This window comes from Equus przewalskii, chromosome 2 (genome assembly GCF_037783145.1).
Source record: "Equus przewalskii isolate Varuska chromosome 2, EquPr2, whole genome shotgun sequence".
Classification (NCBI taxonomy): Eukaryota; Metazoa; Chordata; class Mammalia; order Perissodactyla; family Equidae; genus Equus; species Equus przewalskii.
Genome location: NC_091832.1, coordinates 91709159 through 91727069, shown reverse-complemented (window position 1 = coordinate 91727069; position 17911 = coordinate 91709159). Strand labels below are relative to the sequence as shown.

Sequence of the window (17911 nt, the reverse complement as noted above, 5' to 3'; positions counted from 1 at the left end):
ATGGAGTGTGCGTTACAGTGGAAAAAAAGCGTTAATCAGTTACTCCTGGAACTGCACAAACTGGCCCCTGATAAAAAAAAATTCCCCTTGTGTGATTCACATTGCAATGCAATGAGATGCATTACCTGAATGAGCAGGTGAACTCCATCAAAGGGCTGGGCGACCACCTAACCAAATTGTACAAGACGAGGGGCCCCGAATGTGGCATGACAGAGTGCTCTTTGACAAGCCCACCTTAAGAGGCAATCATGATGGAGCTAAGCCTTCGGCTGGCTTCCCCATAACCACAGGGGTGACTTCCCTTGTCCCCAAAGCAGTGCATGCACTTTGGGGTTACTTTGACCTTTTCTATAAGTTGTACTAAAACATCCACTTATATTCTTTCATTTGTATCATTTCTTCAAATAAAGTAATTTGGTAATCTGCCCCCAACCCCCAAATAAAACAAAACAAAACTGTGAGTGCTACCTGCCATCAAAGAAGAAGAACTTCCCCCGTCCGTTCTTTTCTCCGTGAACAAAGTTCCCCTCGAATCTGTCCGTGGAGGAGTAGGTGACTGTGCAGAACCCGTGAGGTAATCCATCATCATCCAGGTGCCCTGGAGAAAGGGAACCCAAGGCAAATTTTAACATCTTCAACGCTCCCCCACTGATGCGTCAGCGCTCAGATGCTGCCAGTAATTCCCCTGAGCAGCCAACACACCCTTCCCTGCCAGAGCGGAGAGTGAATGCAAAGGTTTCTCACCTCGCCTTGCCTGCATCAGCAGTATCAACCTCACTGTTACTCACACTTTGTGAATGGACAGGTCCACAACAGGGGCACTTAGAGACATTTCAGAATATGAACCAAAAATAAGCTTGCATTTAACTGGGCACTGAGAGTTATTATCAGTAATAACATCTGCAGTGCATATTTCAATTTACCAAGTACTTTCCCAAATGGTACCTCTCATATTTGGAATTAAGGCCCCCAAACTCTCATGCTCAACAGAAATCTGGTGGAGATAGCACCGTTTTATAGTCTATTGCCAGATACATTGTTTTTTTAATAACTTACCTAATTCTAGAACTAAGTATACAAGATAATATGATACAATATCACTCTGTAGTGTGATGTGGAGGACTGCTAGCAAGGTAACTTCTGAAAACCCCACTGCTATCTGTTACACTCAAACAATAAGGGACGTAGTCAGGTCTCTAAAACTGCCCTAATATTCATATGCCTCATCGTACTAATATATGGACTCAGAGTCCTTCTAAGCTTGAACTTGAGCTTAGCCTTGAACTTTATCTTACAAAATCTTTCAGCTTTGAATGTTTAGTGATAACCTTGTCATATACCCTCTACCACCGTGTTCAGAGGGCTGGTGTTTTAAATGTAGCTGGAAGTATCCACATGGCCATTTAAGCAGCGACTTTGAACACCAGCAGCAGGTATTATTCTGTGATCTTTAAATTGCTGGCTCTTCCTGGGTCACAGACTGGTATCTTCTAATATTTATGTTTACAGTCAATGTTTAGGCTTTTTATTACTGTCTGCATATTTCACAAAACCCAGAAATCACCTCACTGGTGTCTCCCTGATCAATCTGGTGAGCTGATTCTGCACAGGTGGGTGAAAAGGAAGGCAGTAGATAATCTACTGGCTTTTTCCTGGGTTAACGACCTGGGTCATGGATGAAAAGGTATAAAAGCATTAAACACTGTGTGCAGTGCAGGGACATTAAACACTTCAATGTGGCTTCCAGATGGCTCACAGACATAAAAGAAAACACAGACCATATCACCACAATGAATGCTTTAGTCTCCTAAAATGATTTCTTTTAAAGTGATAAAATACCATTCCCTGGAAGAGATGGCAAGTAAGCACTCCTATAAAGAACAAAAAAGCTCTCTATTTGTATTATTGATTACATGAACATAAAACAACAATGAACAAAAACACTGTTTCATTGCTACATCTGACTCTGTGTAGAATGAGTTACCTAGAAAATATTACAATAAATTGTGGCTACTTAAATAAATCACAATCAGTAAAATTCCTTTCCTCTTAATACAAATTTTTTCTACCAAGGGCCAGGAAATTAATGGTTAGGAGAGAACTAGGCCATAATTGCTTTCTTCTCGCTCAAAAATCAACTGTACCTGACACAATTCAATGACACTTGAGTCAAATGAAATAATTTGGACAATTATTTTCCAAATATCTACGGATGACATTTCTCTCAATGAAATAAGTTAAACCTACTTTTTTTCTCTTCATAAAAAAAAAAAAAACAACCACTCAGTGTATAGCTAAAAGCTTTTAGGAAATATCGTTGGGATCAAATTACATTTAGCTATTAACATTCCTATGAACTTAGCATTCTACTTTTGATTTAGGTATAAATATCAGAATAATCCTTTTAGCCTTATATTGAAGTATTTACTAATGTGTTGAAAATGCTTTCCCTCAGGAATGAGTTCACATATTTCAGACTTTAAAAAGTTAGTGTTTGATAAAACTTGTTATTCTATTTTAGATCAAGAGAAATATTATGACTAACATGAACACTAAGGGAAAAAAACCCAATGCCAATTCATTTCCACCTTCCCTAAGTCACAATAGTCCTCTCCTTTTTCTGAATAAAACACTGCAAGTACACCCTCAGCAATGGAATTTAGATATTAGAGAAAGTGGGAAGTGTCCTCTAACACACTAAAAGCACTTGAGGGACAGTGCTGATCCCAACTGAGATGAAAGCAAAAATATGAACCCCACCCCATGAAGGATTCTTGTTTCAATGCCTCTCTCAACAGGCCGGTGAAGAGCGGTCCCATCACTTTCTTAGTCTGTAGGGCGACAGAGGAACAGAGGAGCTGCTGAATGACGGCTGTTTCTCTGGTGACATCGTGTGTGCAGGAGCTGCTTTGACATATGACATTTCCCAGCCATTTCAAAGGTGTTAGGTTGCTTGTGGTGAGAAAACACTAAAATCTCCTTCTCTCAGACCGCAGCAGGACCCCCTGGTTGGCTTGTTTGTTTTCTTTTCTTCCAAAAGGAGGACTAGGTGATCAATTAACAGGATGGGATCGATTAACAGGCTCAATTAACTGGAGCTAGATATTAAGGGTGTGATCATTCAAGATTTCCACCCTGAATATTTAACAGCCTGGAGAGGCTGTCCCAGCAGTAGAACTTGATATCTAAAATAGTAGCCACAACCAAAACAATAACAATAACAAAGAGACTTCCCAAAGAAAGAACTATAGGGAAGAGAAGAGATTGAGTTGCCATGCTCTCACATCTCTTTTCAACATTAGTGCTGGAAGAGCTTCTGGTACAACTCTTGATCAAATGCCATTTGGACAATAAGATTATGTAATATTTGTCTTGTCAGTAACAGTCAATTCGATGGAGGTTGATACTGGTATACAGAGAAGAAAAAACTTTGCACACCTACTATGCATCTGGCGCTGGGTTCTGTGCTCTCCTGTTGTCTAAATTAAACATCACAACAATCTCCCAAGTTGCAATCTTACAGAAGAGGAAGCCAATACTTTGCAACTTCTCCAAGAAACACATTAACCACTCTGAATGTGCTAACAAATGGTGAAAGCTCCTTCCTCAAATCTTCCAATTCCATTTCTCTCTAGATAAGGGTGAACTGGCAGGACTCCCATTGTTCCCTGCTGATGGTGGAAGAAGGTGCCCCTAAGGAGGTAGGTGTGCCCAGCTCCCAGGGAGAGAAGTGGAAGAAACTTCGTAGTTAAAATAATTCTCATAGAACCACCAGGACTTTCAACAGCATATCCTGGTTGCAAATTCCTATGCTTTCCAAGTGTTACCTAACTCAAAGAGAAACGCTAGTCCTCCTTGCTCTGACTGGGGCCAATCTGCAAAATGTGCCAAGTCAGCCAACAGCCTTCCAGGCCAGTTCCCACTAAACAGAGGTTGGACACCAGGCCCAAAGGACAAGTCACTTGAATGACTGCTCTGTGTTGATAATGCTGTCCCAGCTCATGTGCCGTTTATCTGTCTGCAGCATGATTTCAAGTATTTATAGAAGTCAGAGAAAGGAAAAAAAATGTAACGGTCTCACAAGTCTACTTTTTCACTTTGTTCTAAAAATCATTACCTACTGAATAGATAGAAAGTTATATTTTTCCCCTCGAGTTACCTCTGAGCTTTTTCCTTAACCTGATGAGAGCCAGGCCTGTATTCTGGGCAGTGACGGCCCATCTTGGAAAGGAAATTCCCTCTGGATCAGACACCCAGCTGCTTACTGCCTCAGGCTTACTCACAGGAGATCTGAGAATGGGGTGAGTGGGGTGAGTGGGGTGTGTGTGTGTGTGTGTCTGTGTGTGTTTCCCTCAGAACAAGAGATCCTTACATGCATTCTTGCTTTTGCAGAACAGAACTGCTTAAAAAAATAATAATAAAAGGGAAGCTTATTTTGTTTAGTGCAAAGAACATGTCCTCATGATGATGCGTTTACACTGGTTGTTAAAAACATAGTTTGACTTTTGAGAGTAATTCTTTGCAAGAGCTCAATTATTACTTGTGAGGGTCATAATTTTCACGTGTGGCCCACACAGCGAGGGTGCTACCAGGACACTTAGCATGCGTTTTTCCTAAGCACAGAGCATGAGCGGTCTTATTAGAGACGGGCAGGATAAGATGTCAGGGGGACTATTAAAAATATCCTTGATATTCTGAGAGGGTTGAGGCAGTGAAACACTGAAATTCTTGTTTTTATCCTGGCTCCTTAGTTCTGGGGATTCTGATATTTCCCCTTTTGAGTATTCTTCCTGAGTGTCTCCTGTATGTTCCCAGGCTTTTCCAGATTTTTCTGTTCTCATAACCACACATTTGAACTATTGCAAAGAGCCTCCTAGGTGATGGCCTCACCTGCTCACTTCCACCTTCATCTTCCCAGAGCAGAGCTCGAATGCTGCCATTCCCAGCTCTAAAGAGCCCCATGGCCTCCCGTGGCTCCCAGCACGAAGTCCACACTCTTGGCCTGTGACACACACTCCTTTCCCTGTCTGACGCTCCCCTTTTTTCCTTCTGGCCCTCTGTTACAGGAGAACCGAGTGATTCGTCTCTGAATGTGCCGGCATAATTCCATATCTCTACCTCATTACTTACGAAGCTCCCCTCCCAACTCAGCTCCAAACCACCTCTTCTGGGAAATCTTTCCCTGTCTCCTGCCCCAAGCTGGAAGTAATTTTCACTTCCTCTCAACCACCATAATTCATCTGTTTAGATAGGCTATATTTATTTGAAATTATATGAGGAACCACATTGTATTCATCTTTGTACCTATGGGTAGACAAAGAAATAGATATAGTAATAAATATTTCTGTTCCGAAATTCAACTCCACTCCCCACTGAACCAATGAGCCTCACAGAGCTTTTAAAAATCTGCAGCAGGAGCTCAGGTGGAATTTCCAGGCCCTCTGAGGCCCAGGGCTTGCTGCCTTCCCAAAGGAGCGCAGCCAACACACGTACACAGCGCTCCCTCCACCACCAGCTCCCCTCGGGGATTCATCTACTCTGAGTTTCCAACTTCACTCAAGCTACAGTTCCACCCTGACAGAGAACCAAAACGTACAAGATGTGACAAAAGACATTTAAACCCAGGTCCTAAAGAGACCAATTTCTTCCCCAGAGTAAATTTCTAAGGAGGAAGAAAAAGAATGTCTGTGGCAGAGGCTGTGAGTGAAATTCTTTCCCCAGATACATTTTTCTGAAAGTCACTGAACTCTATCAGAACCAACTCTCTAAAGAATTGCCACTGAAAAAGAGTGATACTGACATAATATTTAACTGTTGCTTTCAAATTCCGGTACCAAGTATTTCATATATTTGACTGACTCATTAAAAATAAAAAATAAGAAAAATGTAGGAAGACAGTTGGGTTCGGTGGAGTGGAGTTCTGGAGGTCCAAGCCTATCTCCCACCCCACTGAGTATCCTTAAATTAGTTCTTAACTTCTCTATGCCTCAGTTCCCTCCTCTGTAAAATCAGGATAATATTAGTACTCACCTCATAAGACTGAATGGCTAATGAATGTGTGAAACATTTAGCACAGAGTCGGTACAAAATAAGAACTAAACAATTACAGCAATGATAATAATAGCTAAGACAACGAAACCACTGAGAACAGAGGCTTTGTTTATGGAGAGAGGTAGGTTAGTGGATACTGAAACACCAAGATATTCAGGCTAGTTTTAAACCAGTCCCCATGCATGTGTTGGATGTTAACTAAAGACTATTACAGATGGCACTAAAAAGGCCAAGAAAGGCGGGAGAAAAGCCCACTGGTGCAGTTGATTACGAGCACTCATGCATACTCCAGACACTGTGCAAGTCTGAGCCTTAGCTGCCTCTGAGGACTTAAAGATTCTGTGTTACTATAACTGTTGACTGTTAGGTACAACTGAGGGACCATGTGTCCCGGACTGCCCCAAACATTCAGGCTTAAGCCAGTTGTCCCAGCATAAGTATTAATAGGGACTCCTCTCACTCTCTGGCATGTTCTGATTTGGGGCAATAATGCATATGGTCACCCTATACAACAGAACCTTCCTTGTTTACATAAAAGGTGTCTCTGTTTCTATCCATTGAACAAGCTCAAAAACAACATTGATATTTTTCTAAAGTTGCTTGTTCACATTCTGCAACGAGCCTGGGGACCAAGGACAACTCGGCCTTGTGTTTCTAGATAGCTTCAAAGGGGAAGATGGTTTAACCTGGGGAGCGCTGACCAGGATCAAGGGTTTGCATTACACTTTCACAAGCAAAAGTAACCTTTGAAGAATGAAAGCAAGCCCTGACAGTTTGAGAAGAGCATTTTTCATTTATCTTTCATAACATGAAGACACAAGAAGTCAATAACTTAAATACTAAGAAGGCTTCCAATGGATCAACTCAAATAATGGTCTTGGGTCTCAGTAAACCCCAACACTGGCTTTACTTGTTAAATAGTAAGTAAATAGTAAATACTTATTAAATATAAATAAATAGTTCCATGCGTTCACAACACTGTGAAATTAGAAGAACAATAAACCCTTTTTGAAGCTGGATAAAGAAATGTTTTAATAGTTACATTAGATATACCTTTACATTAGGATACCTTTTGGAGAATTCAGAAATATTCCTCCACTTAATCTCATCCTAAGACCCCAGGAGTACCACAAAAGGAGTCAATTATGTTTTATGAAAATATAAAAATTGATTTCTTCTCCCACAGTAGCAATAACTATGTATCTTTATGCATTTGCACAGTGTTGCCACTTTGTTTTTCTTTACCATTCATGAGAATTTGTTTCTACAAATTAAACGGAAACCAGATTCAACCAAAAGCTAAATATTATTTACTTAGATGCTTAGTTTAAAATATTCTGGAACAATACCACACAACATTGCAAAACATCACGACGTACTGTCTGAGGTAGAATCAAATAAATAAACACGCTAAAGAGTATCTTCCAGGATTCACTGTTACAAAATCATAACATCCCATGATACAAACAACGAGATTGTATAACGTCTCCACCTCGCTTTTTAGAACTAGCAAAAAAAAAAAAAGAGGTGGAGAAACTCAGCAAAACAAAGTGGCGAGAAAAGTCGGGGGAGGGGCGCTAGAAGAGAAGGGGCGGAGAAACACGACACCAAGGCGGTGATATCACCCGCAGCCAACTGCATGGAATTCAGAAAGTTAAGTGTCACCCAGCAATTTCGGCCCGGGCTTGCGGCGCGCCTGCACCGCGTGGCGGCTCGGAAGCAGGAAGGGGGAGGGGGCGGTGTGACTGAGTTCGCTCGGGGGCAGCAGAGGAGAGGGCCACCCGTCTCTCGGTTGGCGCGCGTTCAAGCCCCGGGTCGGGAGCGTCGTCCATTGCCTTGCAATGATTTCATCTTTTCGGAGGAGCGGCCACCCGGGCCGCTGCTGCCACGTGCCAGGTTCGGCCCCGTGCTCTGCGCCGGGGGACCGAGCCGGACGCGGCCGCGGTCACCGCAGGTCGCAGCGGTGAGCGGAAGGAAAGGGCTGGCTGCCGGACAGGGGCTCGGGGTTGCCAAAAGCGGGTGGGGGGGGGTGCTCCGCGGAGACCGCGGGTCTCAGGAGGATGTCCTCCTGCGCAGCCCCCTCCTTCCATCCCCAAAAGGGGGAAGGCCAGAGTGCGGGGCAGGTTTCGCAACTCCGAGAGCAGATGGAGGCGGTGGCCAGGCGGGATGGAGCAGCCGTGCCCTCCCGGGGCCCCCCAGCCCGGAGAAGCCCAGTTCCCGGCCTGCGCCTCGCCGCGCAGTGCGCGCTCCCGGCGGCGTGGCCGCGGCGGACTGGCCCCTGCCGGAGCCGGGCAACGGGCCACCCGCGTAGGGGACAGTGGCGGCCGCGGGGCCCGGCGCCGCGCGGGTCGCAGCCCGCCACTCCTTCCGCCTTCCGAGCCCTCGGCGCCTCCTCCCCAGCCCCAGAGAAATGCTTGTACCTTCCACCGCCTCCTCCACCATTTCGTCGTCGCTATCCATGGCGGCTGGGGTCCCTGCCCAGCTCGGGGCCGCGCCGCTGCCTCCCGTCCCTCTGGGTGCTCCCGGCGGCTGAGCGAGCGCTGGGGCTGAACCCTGCGAGTTTGGAGGAGGAGGAGGAAGAGGAGGAGCAGTCGGGGCTGGCTCGCACTGCCTCCCCCTACAGCCCTTTCAATTCCTTGGCCTTCAGCTGCTGCGGCAGCAGCGTCCCCCCTCCTTTCGCCCACTTGCCCCTCGCCGCCGAGGCTCCGGGGTGCCGCCGTGGCCGCCGCCGCCGCTGCAACTTTCTCCTGTAATACCCCCTCTTTGTTATCGAGCAGCTGATCCGCTGACATCACCCAGCGCCGGTGCGCTCCCTCCCTCGCTGATTGACAGTTCCCTGTCCCTTCCCAGAAGTAAGGCTCCTTAAAACGAAAGGCGCTCCCGGCCCGCGCTGACTCTGCGCGCCAGCCAACCAGCCCCCGGCCCATCAGGCTTTATCTTTTGCTTCTTCGCCGCTCGGTGCGCTCCGAGCGCGCCACGCGGTTCTGGGCGCCGCGGGCTTCCCGCGGGCACTTGGGACAAAGGGGTACCCGTCCTCCGGGGTCTTAGGACTCCCGACCTCCAACTGTGCCAGGGGCGACTTGGAAGCCCGCCGTGCAGTGCCCGCCGGCCCCGCTCGGGACAGCCTCCAAAGAGCAAAGGGAATGTAAGGAAGCGTCTCCGACGCCCCGGCGCCTCAACTTCCTCTTGCCCTCGCCTCCACTTCACCCCGTTTGCCACCCGGAGCTGCACGAGTGCGGCACGCACCGGAGCGCAGGTGTCCCCGCGTCGCCGCATCACATCCGCGAGCAGGTATCCCAGACTCAAGGGGGTGTCCTCCAGCCCCGATTCCGCCGGCGTGCGGCTCCCACCCCAGCGCGCCGCGTCCCACCCTCCTCGGGACCGCCGGGCGTCTCGGGTGATTCAGAAATTCAGCAAATCCAAATGGCAGCGGGCTCTTTCTCAGGCAGGAAACAAGCCGCGCGGAAGGCCCGGCAGGTTCCTCCTCGCGGTGGTGGTAATGGAAAAGGAGCCACCGAGTGGAGCTAACGAGGAAGGACCCTCCGTCTGGCGCGCCTCCTCGCGCCTCCCGCCCTGTACGTGTGATGTCCCCAGCTGTCTCCCTGTTTCTCCAAGTGCCAACCACTCCACGGAATCGGGCTCTTCAAGTGGAGAAAATCACGAGGCGCCCCGTTCCCAGCCTAGCCACTTAGTGTCATTATGGCGTTGCCTCTTACAGGTGGCGGTAAAGGGCGACTGTAAATAGCCGGTTAAATGGATGCAAATGTACACAATGTACCGTGGAATTACCCGGTGCTGCTCTGGGCATCTGCCAAGAACAGCTACTGCACGGGGGAGGGGACGGGAGGGAGAAAAAGAAAGTTGTTCCATTTTGTTTTCTGAACTGAACTGAAATGGGACTTTGGGGATTTCAAAGTACTTCTAGCCCCCCAGAGACCACGCCCTGCTTTTGGCTCTGCGCTCAAATGCCAGGTATTTTTTATCGAGTATTATGAGTTTCTTCTTAAATTCAGTTTTCCTCTGTGAAAAAGAGAACAATGTTACAGACATTTGTGCCATATCCTGCCGGGAATTTCAACCCCTTCTGACTGTTTTGGAAAGACAGAGAAGGGCCCTGGACCAGGAGTTAGAAGACTTGCGTTCTCCTACTGCTCACCTGCCAGCCTGAATTCCTCCTCCCGGAGATAAGAGGCTTAGGCTATACTGGGATAAGGTCCCTCCAGCTTAGGCGAGACCACTCTGAGCCCCCCCCCGCCCAGCTTAGTCTACACCCCTCTGAAGCCTTCTGGCTTAAGTTTAACCTCCTTAAAATCCTCCAGGTGCAGTCCTCAAAGCTACACGGACAAGGTGTTCCCACAGTGGAAGGTGAAGGAGCCGCTTCAGGTTGCATCATTTTCAAACGTGCACCACAGAAACAGGATTTTATTTCTGATTAAAACAAAATGTGCCGTCATGTACTGAGCTTGATCACTCGCTGGTTTTGAGTTACATGATATTCTTATTTGCTCCTTTTTTAACATATCATCTCTTCCTTTACATATTACACTGATGCCCAAAACACACCAGATACCCACCTTCTTCCTCAGTTTCCAGTTTATTTTCAGGGGGAAAAAAGATGCTGAAAGCTAAAGGAAGAAAAAAGAATTTATTCCTTTATTCAAAGGGAGCTGAGGCAGGGAGAAGGTAGGTTGGAAGAATTCTCCCCTCAAAACACACAGTTGGAACCACAGAGACATAAATTCATGGTGAGTGGGTATGTGGGGGCAGGAGGAGGAGTCATGTCACAAGTGTCCTGCCCCTAACTTTAGGATCAGAGGAGAATGTCCAACCATCCCCTTGGTGCTCTGAGGTTTTCCCAGCCTGCGCTGCACACCGAAACCGTCAAGTGCCCCTTTTCCACCTGCTACTGTGAGAACACCTGGATCCCTGCACGCAGCTGCCATCACTGAAGCAGGCCTCCTCTGGACCCGTAATGGGTGGGATGGGAAGTGACCAGGGTCTTCCTGCCAGAATGGACAGTGATGGGAAGGAAAGCTCCAGAGAACGTCCATCAGATTTGCACATGAGGCAGGCAGCAGCTGGGACACAGTCCTGTCCCCCTTCCGCCTCTATTGATTCCGTCTGGCTCTGGGCCCAAAGTTTAGGCAAAATGTTTTTATGGCTCCCTTCAGATATATTTACATTTTTACAAATGATTGTGCGTATTTTTCAGTCCGCCTCTCTAGACTGATTCTTATTTCTTGCCCCAGGACCCAACACAGTGCCTGGTACCGAATGAAGGGTAATCGTTGTCAAGGAAGCTTTTGCAGAGAGGAATGTTCTGTTTTATATAAACAGAGCTGAGTCTTTCTCACAGACGGGATCCTCTTCCTGTGTTTTGGCAAAGTGCTTTGTTTCAGCGCGAGTCTGAAGAGCGTTTTTGAGTTGCTCTGCTTTCCCACATCTACTGGCCCCAAATCTGCTTCCATCGCATTCTTTCCCACAGTTTTCTTCATTGAGAGCTCATTTCATAAACCCTCTTTCCACTTGGCTTCCTGCCATTCTCCTCTGTCGTACTCTGTCCCCACCAATGTGGTCATGGGCTCGAAAAATCAATAAAGCTCTTAATCACACTGTGCAGCAGCAGCAGCACAGCTCAGCTCCTAACTCAGCAGATCCCAACGCGCCAGAACAAGCCCTCCCAGGGAGGAAAGAGGCTGCAGGACATCCAACAGCCAGGCCCTGCCGGGGGTGGGACTTGCTTCCACGCGCACACCCAGGAGTGGCTTTTCTAAGAAGCTCTGACTTGCTTCCTTTGCATCCAAAGATATATCCCTCTCTTCACACTTATCTTGGGAAACATAAGTCCCTCTTCCACTGCAGCAAGCAGTCAAAATACTGAGTTATTTTATTCATTTTTACCACCCATGTCTTTCCCCAGAGAAGGCTGGTGCTTACTTATGAGACTGATATAACTTTTGCAATAAATATATTTATATAGGCATCTTGTATTTTATGCACCTTCCTACATTTAGGGGAAACAATTCTGTCAACTCACCACTATACGCACTGGCAAGTTGCGAAAAACCTAGTGGATGTGGCACTCGTGGAATCCACTAGTGCTGGCTGTCACTGACCCCTCATCCTGCCCTGCTGATAGGGGCTGGAGGAGCCCAGGCGGCTTTCCGAGGGGAAACAGGCGCCTCTCTAGGTGTCCCAGTGGATCTGTGGCTGGTGTCCAGACTCTGCTTTGATGGTCTCCTTACACTGCCAGCAGGGAGACAAGGACGGAAGGAGTGAAGGAACTCGTCAATAATCTTCAAGTCTTATTTTGGCACTGCTCACCCCTTAACAAGATTTTTTTCCTACCAAACTCACCAATGTGATTGGGTTTTCACCCTATTTGTTTTGGTTGCTCCAAGAACTAGCCATGCAGCTAGTCGGTTAAGCTCTCTGTACCTCAGTCTCCCCACTTGCAAATGAGGAGGTAGGGCTACAAAAATTCTGAGCCCAAACCTTCTCTGCCCACCTTTCCTGGGAAAAGTTAAACAGAGCATGAAGAGCCCCAGGATATGCACAGAAAAGGGAAAGGGGAGGAAGCCGGGGCAACTCTAGCAGATGGAATATTCAAGTCCCAGAGTCATCTCTACCCAATAGCACTGAGATCTGGGGTGAGGGAGGGACTTTATCTTACTCTAGGAGGAGAGGCACGGGCCTTTCGGGAGAACCAAGGTCCTTGGCTTCTGAATCTCTGAGTCACTAATCAAGTGGCTAACTGTGTTAGTGACAACTGCAGAAGCTGGAGGGAGGGGCAGAGAGAGGAGCAGCAAGAAGGAGAAGGGTGTGGGGGAGGAGATATGGATGAAAGGGAAGCATTTACAGCGTGTGGAGCACAGCGAAGAGCAACCGGGAACATCAAGGGCACCAAATAAAGGTCTGGGAGCAAAGGAAGAGACGGAGAAAATTCATTCTGCTGGAAATAGACATGACTGCAGCCATGAAGAGGACTCACGAATTCAGGGCGACCTGATTTGATTACGGCAACAGGAAGTGCAGGAGAGAGAGGGCAGAATAACCTGACCTGAGGAAGTGAATTAAATAATAGGGAAGACATCATAGTTGCCATGGCATTAAAATACCTCGCACCACATTAAGCTTCTTTTTTTCTCTTTTGCTTGATTCTTGTTCTTGCAACATGTTAATGTCATTGCAGTATACCCAGTAAACTAAATTTAGATCCTTTGGGGCCTGGAGGAAGGGAAGATGCAGCCCAGATCTCCTTGTTTGGGTCCACTCTGGGCAAGCATTCTTCCTTCGCAGTGTGCCTGGTTCTTTTGGTCTTCTTACTATGGGATATGAAAACCCTTGTCAGGTTTGGGTCCGGTGAAGCTGCTGAGTGACATAATTTGAAAAGAAAATGAAAAATTGGAAACAATTTTCAAAGAGGCCCTGCTTTAGAAATTACTTCAGAAAAATCAATAGGATGCTGGAATTTCAAAAATACAATTCTCATCAAAACCCAATGTATTTTCTTAAGTATTACTTTATTTCATTGCTTTAAAAAATTATTTTACTAGGCTATCATTGAGACTGTTGAGACCTACAGTTGGTCATATACAAATGCTAACAGTGCAGAGGGTGGGCACGTTGTGTACCCCTTTGACATTACTGTGCACAGAGTGAGTGGAAGCGTATCTCCAGCTGACTTGTTTACCACAAATGTCACAATATTCATCAAGGCCCGGATCCTGATCTTCCTCAAGTGGACTCACATTAACCAGACTCCAGAGACTGATGTACATACCTGAATGATGACTGGCAGACTGGAATACTCATGTTATGGCAAGCACAGTCTCTCTTTGTAGATCAATGTACATGAGAAGACAAATTCCATCCAGATGTTTGCTCAGCTAGCCTGGCGTTAGAATAAATGGAGTTAGTCGTGTGGTCTACAAGAGAAATATTCCTGACACCAATGTCCTGAAAGAGTAAGGCTACCACCTACCCCACCCTTCCCTGCGTAGATGGCCCTGCCAGCTTCTGAGACTTTGGGCTTTTTTTTTTTGCGTGTGGTGGTCTCTTCAAACCAGTTTCTCCACCCAGCATCCTATGCAGCCAACTAGACAGATTTATACTTTTAAAGTCATGGTCACACTCTATTTCTACCTCCCTGATATTACAGTTGAATCACTTTGATGGGAAGATTCAGGGTATCTCCAAATTCTTCAGTCGCTGTCTTGGTTTACTCCTGCTGAATTCTAGTCAAACCCATTGTGTGTGCAGGTTTTGCTAGTCTAACTGTCTGAGGACAACCTGGTGCCCAAGTTCTTGGAGAAGCACATCATTTTTGCTTCATGGGTCACCAACAGCGGCCTAATCTTCCTTAGGCTACCATGAACTTGGGATAAAGGAATCAGGCTTGTTAAGGTCCATATGTCCTGTGCTGTGATAGAATTGTCCATGTTTTCATCGGTACCCAGCTCAAGAATATTTTTCCTCTTCTTTGTGGGAGTAGAGAGGTTAGCCTTTTGCAATGATGACTTAGGCTGTGAAATTTCACCTTGAGGGTGTAGCTGCCATCTACAGTAACATAGATGGAGAGCATAGTGGCCTCCTCATTGTCCTAACAGGACTCTGATTTTGAACTCAATATCCGGAAGTGAGAATAGTCACATTGGGTCCGGCCCCGTGGCCGAGTGGTTAAGTTTGCGTGTTCTGCTTCAGCGGCCCAGGGTTTCGCTGGTTCAGATCCTGGGCACGGACATGGCACCACTCATCAGGCCATGCTGAGGCAGCGTCCCACATAGCACAACCAGAAGGACCTACAACTAGAATGTACAACTATGTACTGGGGGCGCTTTGGGGAGAAGAAGAAGGAGAAAAAAAAAATATATATATATATATATATTCAGATGGCCCTGTTAACTCAAGTCACAAACAAGGACAGGTTGATGAAGTGTCTCTGGGGCCCCTGGCATTGAAGTGACACCCTTGAGCCTTAGGCAGCCCACATCCAGAGGATCTTGAAGCTAAGCCATCCCTTCCTGGGATGTGCTTTGCTGAGAACTGCCTTGCAGTCTTTTTGAATGTAGGGTGTCCTTTCAGGTCATTTAAGGTCCTATTAATCCTTTTTGCTGAGTCCATAGATCAATTCTCAGGAAAAGATGCTGTGGCCAACTTTTTGGAATATCTTTCAGCCAAATTTAAAGAGCTGAGCTCAAATGCTCCTGTGCTCAAGACAGAGGAACACAAAGAAGCAGCCTGTGGCAGGCCTTCCCCTGCCTTTTTGGAGAACGATGCTAGTTGAGCAGCCCTGCTGTGGGAGCAGGTATTCTGTAAGCCCTAAGCAACTCTTCCCAACCTGGCATCTGGGCAACGCCTCAAGCCTGGGCTGAGCATGGGTTTCCCATCAGAATGGGCATCGAGTTATTGCTCAGCTGGGAAGGTGGGGCACCTTGTCCACATTTCCTACCCTCCCACCCCCCCACCCCATTCTGGACTGGCCTCCCTTGCGAAGCTCTACTCATGCAGGTGAAGAACAGGCTGTGATTTGAAGCAGGTTAGGTTCATTCTCAGTTGTATAGGAGATAAGAGAGAGGGGCAAATCAACTTTCTTTTCTCTCCCACCAATCCTGTGTAAGATTGGGGTATTCTGCAATTAACTTTCCTATTTCAAAATAGTCCCTTTGAAAATGCTTATTGAAAATTTTTGGGTTGTACAGCAGATTTATCTTATTTTTAGGTTCATTTTCATCCAGAGGACTATTTCTCTTGCTGACATACTTCTTTCTAGTATTTGGAGAGTTTCGTCTTGAAAAACAGTAATTTGGCATCTATGATCTCATTTGTATCTCATAGGATGGTTTAAAGACACCAGGATCCCACAACAACAATGGTGGCCGGATAGGGCTCAAATCAAGGTCCATTGGACCATCAACCATACCACACATCTCATCAGAGAAATGAAATCCCTCAGAGTTGGGGAAAGGAGGGCAGGAGAGAAATAAGAAGAGAATGGCATTTAGAGACAGTCTACTGTATCCCAGGAGCTTGAGCCATGGGATTTTATTTAATCCTGAAAACGACCTTCTGGAGTATTAGCTCCATTTATGCATGAGGAAAGCTGAGACTCTGAGTTTAAATAACTTGTCTGAGGTCACATAACAAGTGGTAGTGGTTAGCCATAGCTGTTCAAACCATGAAGAAGCACATACAGAGGAAAGGGAAATAAGAGGACAGGGCGGAGAAACAATTCTAGAAGTGGCTGAGTAAAGGAAAAGTTCTGGAGGAAGCTCTACATGAAATTTCATGGTGCCGTACAAGCACCCCAAGACTTATGGGGGACAGAACCACAAGAACATATACATGGCTGGCCTCAGATAGCAGAGAAGAGCTCTGAATTTATCTCTGGAGGTACGCTTTTATGGGGGTGTCCTCAGTGACCCTCCCTTATTTCAGATGACATGCTACTTGAGCCCACGTTGCTCAGTTTGTTTTTCTGGTTATCATGGCTGAGGTGGAGGGCAGAAATCTTGTTTGCTAGTGCTGGGTTCGCGCTCATGGTGCCCACCATCGTGCTGGATGGGTAGGTGTCCAGGAGATGTTCCCTGCCATTGAGGGGCCATCAGACAAGCTCACCAGAGCAGGCTGCTGAGTATGATCATCTTGGAAGCAATTTGTCTCTGACAGATGACTTTTGGGCTCTAAGCATGGAAGACAGAAAAATGCTTTTTGGATAACTTCATTAAATTTTTTAAAAATCCAATCTTAATCTATAATTTTGAGCCACCATTTACTTTATTACTTTTGGAAGAAAAACACTCATTGTAGAGATATTAGAAAGATAGAATATCAAGAAGAAGAAAGTAAAACTCACTTGAAATCTTGACAAACAACAGTAACCTCTGTAAACAGTGTGGTATATATGCTTTCAGACACTTTCTAAAAATGTATAAACATAGGCAAAACGGGCTTATAGGGTACGTAATATTCTGTAGTTTTTCAATTAACTCCATTCTTAATTAATATTTCATATTTCATTTTAATTAACTTTCCAATAGTATACTTGAATCTATATTACAATTCAAGACTTTCTCACATTGTCATACAAGATGGATTTGTGGACGGTATTCTTAAAATTGATAATAAAGATGTAAAAAACCTGTAATCTAGGAATTATGCATAGGAGTGAGGAGTCATATGCTTTTGAGAACAGTAGATCATATATTTGCATAGCACAACATCTGGAAAAATATAAACCAAAATGTTAGGAGTGGATATCTGAGGCTCATGTGATCTCAGGTGATTTAATTTTTTCTTTTTGCCCATTAAAACGGTTTTCTTATAATGACTGTTATTAACTTAAATAATTATAAAAGGAGGTTAGTTTTTTTTTAAAGATTTTATTTTTTTTTCCTTTTTCTCCTCAAAGCCCCCCGGTACATAGTTGTATATTCTTCGTTGTGGGTCCTTCTAGTTGTGGTATGTGGGACACTGCCTCAGCGTGGTTTGGCGAGCAGTGCCATGTCCACCCACGCCCAGGAATCGAACCGACGAAATACTGGGCTGCCTGCAGCGGAGCACGAACTTAACCACTCAGCCACGGAGCCAGCCCCAAAAGGAGGTTATTTTTTAAAAAGCTACCAGCAGGAAGTAAGTTTCTTTACTTCTCTAGGCTTTATTTTCTTTATGTGTAATATGGAAATTCTAGTAATTTCTAGGTCATGAGGACTGGTCAATGGAACACAGTAAAGCACTTTAAAGAGTTCCGCATGTGGGTGAGTGCACAGTGCCTGATGGCCACTACCATCCCAACCGCCAGCGTCTTCATTAATGCTTCTGCTTCTGTTCTTGACTTCTCATGGAATAGGCAAGCGGCCTT

The 17911-nt window shown here is 46.0% G+C and overlaps 1 protein-coding gene and 1 long non-coding RNA gene across 2 annotated transcripts in view; one reads left to right on the top strand and one right to left on the bottom strand.

Moving 5' to 3' along the window:
- The window catches only part of SETD7 (SET domain containing 7, histone lysine methyltransferase), a 45131-nt gene extending 35354 nt beyond the window's left edge, over positions 1-9777 (bottom strand). The window contains exons 1-3 of the mRNA XM_008520273.2: positions 9298-9777; positions 8472-8604; positions 469-598 (exon numbers count right to left, since the gene is read on the bottom strand). Of these exons, the coding sequence (XP_008518495.1) occupies positions 469-598; positions 8472-8604; positions 9298-9327 (293 nt within the window). The 5' untranslated portion in view covers positions 9328-9777. The remainder of the gene's footprint in view (positions 1-468; positions 599-8471; positions 8605-9297) is intronic.
- LOC139082071 (uncharacterized) lies at positions 8879-10504 on the top strand. The gene is made up of 3 exons (XR_011537778.1): positions 8879-9342; positions 9497-9626; positions 10371-10504. It is a non-coding gene; the product is annotated as an uncharacterized lncRNA (long non-coding RNA).
- Positions 10505-17911: the final 7407 nt, after the last annotated feature.